Source organism: Heloderma suspectum, chromosome 6, assembly GCF_057233095.1.
Source record: "Heloderma suspectum isolate Gila_16-S chromosome 6, 16-S_ref, whole genome shotgun sequence".
Classification (NCBI taxonomy): domain Eukaryota; kingdom Metazoa; phylum Chordata; class Lepidosauria; order Squamata; family Helodermatidae; genus Heloderma; species Heloderma suspectum.
The window spans coordinates 102,775,599-102,787,121 of record NC_139463.1 but is presented as its reverse complement, the minus strand read 5'-3'; the positions used below and the strand labels follow the sequence as shown (position 1 = coordinate 102,787,121).

Genomic DNA, 11,523 nt, shown 5'->3' with positions numbered 1-11,523 from the left:
TTCTTTTTTTTTTTTTTTGCAAGCGTGTACACAGAGCAAGTCACAATCCAGCAAAGAATCTGGATCCATGGAAATCTATTTCTTGTCATTTATCTTAAAAAGGACAAGCTTCTAGATCACATGGGACAAAAGCTCTAGTAGGCAGGGAGTGGCAGTTGTGTGGCCTGTGTGGCTACAGGTGCTCCCGTGTGGTGCGCTCCCACTCTCCAGGGGCATGACTGTAAACGTGACCGTGCGGAACGGATCCTGCAGGTCTTTCCCATCCTTTGGACGCCAGACTGGCCAGGCAACTGAATCCCACTCGCACCGCCGCATGGGATCAGCCCCCAGGAAAGTGGCTCCCCTAGTGCTGGGTGTGTGCAGGACAGGGGCCTGCCTCTCTTCCCTTCTTGGCTTCCACTTGGCTCCCCAAATTGTATTCCTTAGCAACTCACTTGCCCAGACGTGCAAACTTCCTCGAGTACGTGCAAAGGGTAATCAGTATGTAATTTCTGCAAATTTCTCAAAAGAGCTGAGCCCTAATAAAACATGTAGGTGGAGCATATTGATGAAAACCCCAGTGCCACTAGGAGTGCAAGACTGGGGATTCTTGGTACAGCAGGTGCCTTGCCTTGGGTGCACACGATGGGCTGCTTTATACGAAGTCAGATGATTGATCCATTACATTCTGCACTGATTATTTTGAGAGGCAGCAGCCCAACAGGGTCCCCTCTCTATTGACCCCGCATCTGTGCCTCGTAGGAAGCTGCCTTATATCAGCTCAGACTAGCTCAGTATTGTATATTCCAGGCTTCCCTAACCTAGTGCCTTCCAGAGGCATTGGGACTGCAAGTCCTATCATTCCTAGCCAGCATGGCTAATGGCCATGCTGGCTAGGAATGATGGGGCTGAAAGGCACCAGGTTGGGGAAGGCTGATGTACTGTGACTGGCATCGGCTAGTCCTTTCCCACACCTGAAGATGGCCAAGGATTGAAACTGGAACCTTTTGCATGCAAAGCAGGCCCTCTCCTGCTGAGCTACAGGCCCTCTCTCCCAACACACGCACACACATGCGCACACACACAAAACCTTAAAAACCAAGCAGGCAAGAACACTGCAGGGAGCAACTCATTAACATTTCTTATGTTTATTAAGATCTTGTGTCATTGAACGGAAGCCATAAGAAACCCTAACTTTTAATTAATATAGAGATTTCTCTTTATCTTTTAAACCTCTCATATGTACAAAGTATACAGAACTGCAGAGGCGTTAGCTATTTATATATACAGATATACCACCTGAAAGGAAGACCAGCTTGTGCTCCGAGCCCTATAACAACGTTCTTCCTTAGCAGCAGCTCTGCTTGTGAAGCCCAGCCCAGACATAGTTTTGGAAGGAGAGTATATTCCATATGCCTGCATGACCCTTAAGTTAGCCAGTGCTACATTTGGTCTTAGAAGATCTCTTCATTATGGGTTAGTCACCAAGTAAGATGCCAGCAATTTTGGGAGATCTAGAGACTTCTCTGACTGGAGGGGTCTGGGGGCCTAATTTTGAAGAATGAATATGCTGGTATGTGAGTAGAAATTTCTACCATTCCAGCCCCAAATCCTTCCACTAACACCACTGCTTGAATGGCTGAAAAATAGTCATGGAAAAAATTAGAACCCTGGGGATATGCAAGCCAAAAGTGTGTGTGTAAAATACTTGTTTTGGGATCTGGGAAATACCCATAAAACCTTTCACTCAGGAAGGGTATCCTTAACTAGCTTTCCCTTGCTCATGCCAATCTACCTTTGGCTTTCTGTATTTTCATAACACTGTCTCCAAGTTGAGCCTCAGAAGTAATAACGTGAAACTACAAACAGGGATGGGTTTTCAAGGTCTAATTTTGAAGACTGAGAGGTCCAATTTGCCACATAATGACATCTATAATTGATCACAATTTTGCCCCAAACGGATGCATTATCCACTTCAGTTTATTTATGGTAAGTATAGTAGGGAGGGGCAGTTTTCTACCCTCAAATATGGAAGACATTCCTGAATAGCTTGGTTGTGTAGAGACAAAATTTGTTCGATAGCAGCCTATAGCTTAGCTATGTATTCTTCAAGAAACCTCTAGTGAATCTTGCAGTTAGCAGTTTTCTGTGAGAATGAGGGGATTCAAAATACACAGTTTATAAAGGAAGCTTGAAACATTCTGCCAGTAAGTGAACCTTTTTCTAGATACCACTTCCCTCTACCAACTGCGTTGACTGCGGTTTGTGAGCTTCTAGAACTTTCTAGCTAATCCTGACTGATATGCAGAGGTCTGGTAGGAAATTGCTCTGAAAAGTCAATGGGGGCTGAAAGCACCAAAAGTAAGGATGAAATACATTCCTTATTCTGGAAAGAACACACCTTTGTGAAACTTGATACTAAATCACTCCTTATAATCACAGAAACTAGGACTAATGATTAGAGTTCTAGAAATGACTGTTTACAAGGTGGTGCTTTTTTTAAAAAAAGCAAGGCCCTAGTGAGTGCTGATGGTTGAGCCCATCCAAGGTGAAGGAACAATGCAATTACTACACAGCAACAACTTCACATCAGGGGTTTCTGCTTAAAACTTCATTAATAAGTGAAGATTTAAAAAGCAAAATTTGCACTGTTCAAGAACTCCTTTAAAGCATTCCAAGAAGTGCAACTCTAAAAGCTAATGTATGTGACAAAGCACCCCCTCTGCTTTCCAAAAATCTGTCCCATTTGGGATATTTGTCCCAACAGCTTCCCCTTACTTCTTAAGAGCAGGCAGGGCCCACTCCATTTTGAAATACTGAATACAATGCCTGAATTTTAACTGAAAATGTGCTCAATTCTTGGTACACCTCCCCTTTCCACACCACAGTATTGTCAGAAAATCTCTAAATGGAAACCACCTTTCCCTTGGGCTGTAAAATGTTGTCCTTCACCTAGCATACCTACATTGCAGGTCAGACATTAACTTTCTCCCTGAAACTCCTGTTACATTATTATCTTTCTTTGTCTTTTTGTAGCATTTTTTCTTAAAAAAAAAAATTATACCCTATCTCTCGTGACAGCTTTTCTCAGGAAAATGTGCTCTCTTGTACGGTGTTTAGAAAACTGCCCTTCCTACACTATCAAAACCCCACCACAGTTTACTTTGTTCCCAAGGAGGGGTGAGGAGAAAGATTGGCTTTTGTTATTGAACCATAATCCCTAGTTGTCAGAAATAGGTGTACTTGTACTTTGGGCCTTTTCCAGTTAAAAATCCACCCTTTGTGGTGCCCTTTTTCTCCTACAGCTTTTGAGTGGTGCCTGTACTGAGGTAATATTAAGATGTCCCTTCTCTTTCCCCCATGAGGTTGTATTTCCCTGGGTTAGAACAGTGTACTAAAACAGTACTATTAATGACACCCATGGGCCGGATTACAGCCTGCTCATTGAAAACTATTGTATTAAAAGTCTCCATCTGCTTTCTAAAGCTGTTATCTTCCATCTGCCGTTTTAAGTTCTGTCATCTTCGGCTTCTTGACTTCTGCCTCATTATTAATGGAGCAGTCCTTGACCACTGTGCCTTTGGAGCAATGTTAACATCCTATCATCTTAGTGCTTAAATTTCACTCCCTGAGGGGGAAGTGTATTGTGTTTATTAAAAATAAAGTAAACCCAGGCCCTGATGCTGGAAAGTAGTTCTAAGGCTCTGTCATCAAAAGTATTTTTCTTGTTCCTCACTAAAGGAGGATTAATTTTTTAAGACCTTGGAGTCCCTGCTTTAGATAGAAATCTTTACAGCCTATACCTTTTTAACCATCTTCCATTTTATAAGCAAAATATAAGTTCTTAGCAATATTTGACATGGTGGCACCAAACACCAAGTCTATCACACTGAAAGGTCCAAGCAACTCAACTCTTTTCCATGATCTACTCATATTGCAAGGTCTTACAAAAAGACTACCATAACAATTTCTTATCAAAGTCCACCATGCTGGAAAGTCTTATTAAGGTCCTAACATGGTGGAACATTTTGACCCTAAATCCAAGCAACCCACCACCCAACCATCTTTCCAAAGTTGCCCAGCATCTATCTTAAGTTCCACAAGGGGACCAGCCCACGGGTCTCCTTTTCATAGACATCTGGGATCAACCCAATGGGTGAGGGCACCATCTTGACGGTGTTCTTGCCAAACAGCTTGCGTTCATACTCAATGAGCTGTCTCCAGAAGCCTACATTGGGCCTTACAACGGGACGCCTGCTCTTCACCCATTCGTGGGCATCCAAGAGGCTCAACCGGTGGTATTTCATTAAGTAGGCAATGCAGAGGGACGCAGATCTACTTACACCCGCCACACAATGGACAAGGGTTCTTCCATTCTTCTTCCCAGTCTGATGTATCCTGTCGGCCACAGAATCAAAGTACAAGGAGAGTGGAGCATGGGGGAGGTCAGGGACGGGCACCTTGACATAGTCAATATCTGGCCAGTTGGCATTGGGGATTTCCATGGTGGCATTCACTATGCAAGTCACCGCCCTGGAATAAACCATATGTCTGTTGGATGCAGCATTGCCAGAGCAGAGGTAGAGGCAGGGGGAGATCTGAGCGATGCCTCCTAAGACAGACAATGTGTTCCCAGCTGTGGGAGATGGTTTGGCCACAGAAGGGGGCGGAGAACGGCGGAAGAACCCGTGGTTCCGGAAATTCATGGTGGATGGTTCAGCGTACATAACAGCTATAGGGGAAGAAAAGAGGCAAAAGTCTTAAGAATTGGTGTACTTCAAATAGAGTTATGAAGGCAAAATCCAGTTCTCTAGTTCTTTTGCTCAGGGCTCAGAACTAACATCCACCAGAGATCAAATGTTCCCACGCCCTGATTCTCTCCCCACTCCCCACCACCCCCAACAAAACAAATGCAGACTCAAAGTCAAACGGATATGGGATTTAGGGACATATGAGGTAAAGTAGAGATGGGAGTTAGAAATTACTTTTAGACTAGACAGAAGAGATGGATAGGTTAACTGGGTGAATTGCAATGTTATGAAACAGAGGAGAACAAGCCAGAAGAATAAACAGAGCAAAGTGAGAGAGGAGTTAACAAGTAAATGAAGGCATGAAAGATGGATACAAGCAGACAGATCAGCAAAGCCAAATGTTTCCCAACATCCTACCTCTCTCATTCCCTCAGAACTCCCTAGCAGCTGCTTGCTCTCATCCCGTGAGGACCCCTGCTTCTGGCAGCTGCGGGGGGAGGGGGGAAGGAGCTAGAAACTGTGATGCTGCAGGAATGATGCAGAGGAGCAGGATGATGGAGATGATGGGAAAATGGAGGAATAGGGAGAGGGAGTGGACAGCCTCTTAAAGGGGCAGTGGACTCTACTGACTCTTGGACTCCCCCCAGCCTGCTCTACCACAACACACATTCCTAATCCATGTCCTTCACCCCATCCCTTTACTATCACAGCAATAGGCTGGGGGGGTGGGGGGGGGGAGGCTCCAATGCTAATTTGTGACTCAGACTTGTACTTTGTGATTATTGGTGCCTACGGACAAAGGCTGTTTTTGTATCAGAGGTTCTCCCCATCCTCTATACAGAAAGAGAAAAAAACGTATTTGTATTTATCATGCCCTACCATTTTGGCTTTCTTGTCCCCAACATCTGTCCTCTGATTCAGCTATCTGACCCCATCACACCTCCACAATAACCACCACCAAGATCCATATAAAGACCCTTCCCTTAATAAAAACTAAGCCAGCCTATTGTGGTCCTAACTAGATGTTGCCGGTTTGTCCTGCAATTTTGAGGCATGCTAGCAACATACCATGAACTTGAGCACGCTCCGGGAGAGAGCGCGGGACAGGAAGGCCTGGCGTGCTGTGGTCCATGGGGTCACGAAGAGTCGGACACGACTGAACGACTGAACAGCAACAAGCAACATACCACTGACATCACTGGGCCTACCAAGATGTTTTTGGATATGAAGATACTAAAGGATGTATTAATGCATTCTTCAAGGATTGTACTGGATCACTGGGGTGGGATGTTGCTGAGAAGGATATGCTAGATCCTGGAAAACAATGCTGGACTTTGCTTGTTCTTACTGGGGATTTGAGAGTATCGCTTGGTTTTATTACCTTACCAGTAGGACTCTATGCAGGGAGCCAGCTTAGATAAGCCACCCTGTGTAATTATAACTTGTCATCCTAATTTACCTTAATCGTCCCCCCCACACCCACACACAATGGTTTACATGCCAGCTTATGCAACCCTTCTTTTGGGTGCTATCTGAAGCGATCACCCTTGAAAACTGGGTGGGGACCCAGGTCCTGGGAGAGCATATACTCAAGATCACTTAACACAGATTGGCTACCCTTAACACATTTTTAAACCACTCTTCTATGGCCACTTTCAAGGTAACTGCTAGATTTTGAAAAGGTATTTCCACATTTCACACACACACCCCCCATGTTGGGTAGTAGATCTAGTGTGTGTTAGTGCTCAAAAATAAAGGTTAGATGGTGTTCTGAATTAACTCACTCAGAAAAAGAGTGGTCTTGTAACCATGTCCTAGAACTACTTCCAAAAAGTCCCCCACTTACTTCAACGTGTGTGCTCCTCCACACTCTGCTTTGCCCCCTGTTCTGTTACATTAGAACTCCAACCTGGATAGCAATCTAGGAATCCTCAATTTTGATTCCAGCCTCCATCTGCTTTCTCTCTTCATTCTGTGAGGTCCATTTCCCTCAAAAAATTATCCTTTTCAAACTCCTCTTCTCTTAGACATGCCTATAATGCTGAATCATATCCCTTTCAAACCTTAAAATACACAAACACTCAGACCCCACTCTCTGGCAGTCTCATCTACAGACACAAAGCCAGTTTTGCACCACAAAAAGTTGCATCAATTTCCATGTGTACATCTAATCCCCTAGCCCTGAGTTTAACTTTTTCCGCTAACCTAGACATCCAAAGTGTTTAATCTTTGTCACATCCATACTATTCACTCTACATTCCAGAATCAGACTTAAGAACATGGCTACCCTCACCTGATTCCCAAATAGAGGCCCTCAAACTCCTTCTCCCCTTACCCTCAATATTGTGAAAAAAGCATACCTTTTTCTGAACCCCAAACCATCCCAGCTTTCTTCTACCTCCCACAAATGCACCAACCCCATTTTCATGCCTTGTGTAATTTCTGAGCTCTCTGTCCCTAAATTCCCCTGAAAAAATGTTTAGCCTTAGAACTCATCTGTCTGTCTGTCTATTTTCTTAATTGCCCATCTGGCCAGTCACCCAGCCACTCTGGGCGATGTACAGCAATACAAACAGTTTTAAAACAATAATATTCTACATTAAAACATCATATTTCTAAAAATATCCTAACCCATCCCAAATGCCTGCCTGAACAACCATGTTTTTAATGCGTGGCAGAAGCTCATTAAAGAGGGGGCATGGCAGAGTTCCCTAGGGAGGGACTTCCACAGAGCAGGGCCCACCACAGAGAAGGCCCTCTCCTTCATCCTCACCAGCCTAGCTGTCCTGGCTGATGGGACAGAGAGAAGGCCATCCGAGGCTGATCTTGTTAAGCGGCCTGTCTGGTGTTGCTGGAGGCGCTCCTTAAGATAGGCTGGGCTGGAACCATATAGGGTTTTAAAGGTCAAAACCAACACCTTGAATTTGGGCCGGAAAACAACTGGTAACCAGTGCAACTCCTTCAGCACTGGAGTGATGTGATCTCACCGGTGGCTGCCTTTAATCAGGCGAGCCGCCACGTTCTGTACCAGCTGCAGCTTCTGAACCATCTTCAAGGGTAACCCCACGTAGAGCACATTACAGTAGTCTAGATGAGAGGAGACGCATGTACTACCGATGGGAGCAGATAGTCAGGAAGGTAGGGGCGCAGCCGCCGTATCAGATGGAGTTGGTACAGCGCTGTCCGGCTCACAGCTGACACCTGAGCCTCCATGGACAGCTGGGAGTCCAAAATGACCCCCAGGCTGCGGACCTGGTCTTTCAAAGGTAGCCGTGCCCCATTCGACACCAGGTCAACATCCCCCAGCCTCCTGTTGTCTCCCACCAAAAGTATCTCGGTCTTGTCAGGGTTCAGCTTATTCCTCCCCATCCAGCCACTCACCGTCTCCAGACATTTGGACAGGGATTCTACTGCCAACCTTGGTGAAGATTTAAATGAGAGGTAGACCTGCATGTCATCCACATATTGATGACACCGCACCCCAAACCTCCTGAAGATAGTCCCCAGCAGCTTCACGTAGATGTTAAATAGCATCTGGGAGAGGATGGAACCCTGTGGCACCCCACAAGTGAGTGACCACAGGTCCGAAACCTCCTCTCCCAGTGCTTACCCTCTGGTACCTGCTGGAGAGGAAGGACCGGAACCATCATAATACAGTGTCTCTAATGCCCAACCCCTCCAGGCGGTCCAGGAGGATACCGTGGTCAACGGTATCAAAAGCCGCTGAGAGGTTGAGGAGCACAAGGAAGGAGCATTCACCCTTATCCAGAGCCCTCCTCATATCATCCACCAAGGCCGTTTCTGCCCCATGCCCAGGCCTGAAGCCCGATTGAATTGGATCCAGATGATTGGCTTCTTCCAAGTGTGCCTTCAACTGCATCACCACCACCCGCTCAATCCCATTGCCCCAAAATGGCAGATTCAAAACTGGGCTAAAGTTGTTCAGAACTCGGAGATCCAAGGAAGGCTTTTTTTTAAAAAGCGGTCTTATCACTGCCTGCTTGAGAGCTGTGATAAGACTGCTTTTAAAAAAGCCCTCCTTGGATCCCAAAGTTTTGAACAATATGATGCACTCAAGATTTGACCTCTCTTTGCTACAGTCATAGTAGCAAAACAATGGTAATTGAGCAATTTCCCCGTGTGTGTGTGTGTGTGTGTGTGTGAGAGAGAGAGAGAGAGAGAGAGAGAGAGAGATGACTCCAACTGAGGTGGGGGAGTCATTGTGAATCAACTCATTTTAAATCAAAGATGTGAGCTGGAATTTATCTGCCTCCCATTTAGTTACCAAACCTGATCCCATACACCCCTCTTCGCAGAGCCTCAGATTATTTGTCACTACTAAATAGCACTCTCCCTGAAAATACTGTTTCCAATTAGTACATCAGATGTTCCCAAGCCTTGGAATCTAAACCCATTCCCAACTATTCAAATCTTCACACCTCCGAGACCATCATCTGCTGCCAGTACCAATTTCTCCCTAGTCCCCACCTCAGAAATCACCTTTGCATGCATGTAAACAGCAATGCTAAAATCAGTTATTCCCTCCACTCCAAACAACCTCATATATTATATTTAACAAATTAAAAATTACCAGTCAGTGCTGTCTTTCAACAGAGGCTCCAAAGACAGCTCTAAAAAAATCTTCTCTGGAAAGAAACCCACTTTTGGCCCACCTAAATGCCGTTGAAGAAGGAGGGCAAGAGTAAGGGAACTGAATTTCTCTGATTCTGGATCTGAGACAAGTATCCCTTTCTTCTTTCTCCACTTCCAAATAGCTCTCTTTCTTTATATGTGCATATATAGCCTATAATACATATAATACATATATCTATCTATAATCTTCTGCACTCGCCCAGCCTCTTTTCTTCTTCTGTCTGGGTGGGGATCTGGAGTTTCCTTCCTTGTCTCCCCCCAGCATTGCCTATATACCACCCCTGCCAGCCCCCTCCCTTACTGGACCACTCGAGCGTTGGAGGTAACAAAGGGCTGCCATGGCGACGGGATGCGGAGGAGGATGCTGTCGTCAGAGCCAGTGACACAAGCCGGGGCTCGCGAAGGAGGAGGCAGAGGAGGCGGAGGCGGCGGCGGCAGAGGGCCTGAAAAAACACGGATTCCTCCCCTCCCTCCTCCGCTTCCGGCGCAGATTCTCCTCCTCTCCCGGCCGCAAGCGGGGAGTGTGGCCCCACCCAAGCGCTGTCCTGGAAACAGCAATGCTACAAAATTCGCCGCAAGCAAACACTTAAAATAAATATGTCTTATCAGTAGAACTTGAAAGGTTCCAGAAAGTAAAAGGAGAGGGTAGGAAAATCCATCCCAATCCCATCCGTTTTTCCATGCATGGAAAATATTCAAAAAGTAGGACGAGGTATTGTTTCTCTGCATCGCAAGAACGATGGTGCTCCGTTTTCACAACACACAGGGCCAAAACAGATGTTACCTTAAAACGGGCATCTACCAGCTACGTCTCCCCCCCCCCCTTTTCCATTTTTACTCTAGATCTGGATCGGGGCCTTAGAGTGACGAAGGGGGAGTAAGAGGGTGGTTTTTAAGATCCGGATCGGGGGCCCAGCATCTACTCTAGAGCAAAAATGAAAGCGGACGTAGCTGCTAGACACACATTTAAAGTAACGTCTGTTTTGGCCCACCAGGGCTAACAATTGGGGACTCCTCTTCTGGTCCTTGTTTTGGGGGAAGCTCACACCACTGCGGGAGTCTCTCCTCTCTCCCCCTGTTCGCTACCAGCTCTGTGCGTCACTCTCTCAGCCTACCGTCCTCACACCACTCTCACGCTCTTACCATTGGAGCGAGGAAGGTGCGAGGAACACTCGTGAGTCACAACGAATGCGCCAAGATTCTAGTCCCGGGGGGGGGGGGGTGTTAGCTAGCATAAAGCTATAAAGAAAATGAGAGCGAGCGTTGGGGTGAAGATCTCAGAGATGCGATAGGAAGGCGCGTGGGGGGGGGGGACACACGTGTGGAGGGAAGAAAAGACTACAAGGTAGGATTTAGAAGCATCAGATTTTAGGACACAGCAATAATAAAACTGTTTTTTAAATTATATTAAACTGTGAGAGAGGAATAGTCAGAAGAGTCGGACACGACTGAGCGACCGAACAACAACGAGAGGGGAACTTGGGGCACTGAGGACCGAAGTGGGACGATGACCTACGTAACCGCGCTATTATCATCTCTACAACTTACCTCCCCACGCCTGCCCGACCCATCATTTAATTTTTCCTGGAAGAAAGATATGCCCCGTTAACGGCATGACAGTTTAGTGGAACCTCCGTTTTCTCAGGCAGTGTACCAGATGCTTAGCGACAAGCTGTCGCCTTCATACCTTGCTTGTGGTTGCGGGTGGCATCTGGCTGTCCACTGCTGGAAACAGGATACTGGACCAGAAGGGACCTTGGTGTGCTGCAGCAAAACTCCCTTTATTTTAATGCCCAGTTTGGTTTCTCTTTATAAGCCCCGCCTCTTCCAGCCACACTTTGTAACGAAAGGAAGCCAGTTTGTCCCTGCGTATCAATTAACAATGTGCAAATAGTTGGATAGATGGCTGAACGCCCAGAAGCAGCTGCGTTTTAGGCCCTATCGTATTCTCGTCCCCTTCACTGGTTAGAAATTTCTTGTAGTTATAAATGCGGTAATAATGGCCCGCCTGCAATTCTGTGATATGGTCGAGTCCTTTAAGTGTACAGTGACCCTCAAATGTGGACCGCCAGCTTTAGTGAACACAAGGCGACATGACCGTATGGAATGAATAATGTGTGCTTGTATTTGGCTTATTACG

The 11,523-nt window shown here is 46.0% G+C and overlaps 1 protein-coding gene across 3 annotated transcripts; it reads right to left on the bottom strand.

Annotated features, from left to right (window-relative positions):
• Nucleotides 1-1,109: 1,109 nt before the first annotated feature.
• LOC146342183 (dual specificity protein phosphatase 14-like) lies at nt 1,110-11,174 on the bottom strand. 3 transcript variants are annotated; one of them, XM_084805834.1, is made up of 3 exons: nt 11,071-11,174; nt 10,932-10,967; nt 1,110-4,711 (listed from the first exon to the last, which is right to left on the bottom strand). In XM_084805834.1, exon 3 carries the CDS (start codon nt 4,704-4,706, stop codon nt 4,065-4,067), a length of 642 nt encoding a protein of 213 aa, XP_084661960.1. In that variant the 5' UTR covers nt 4,707-4,711; nt 10,932-10,967; nt 11,071-11,174; the 3' UTR covers nt 1,110-4,064. The 3 variants fall into 3 exon arrangements, with proteins under 3 accessions (XP_084661960.1, XP_084661961.1, XP_084661959.1); XM_084805835.1 differs by having other exon boundaries at nt 10,932-11,174; XM_084805833.1 differs by lacking the exon at nt 10,932-10,967.
• Nucleotides 11,175-11,523: the final 349 nt, after the last annotated feature.

What these genes read in the sequence shown, in the direction of transcription:
- LOC146342183 (XM_084805835.1), bottom strand. Translation starts at nt 4,706, where the DNA reads ATGTACGCTGAACCATCCACCATGAATTTCCGGAACCACGGGTTCTTC.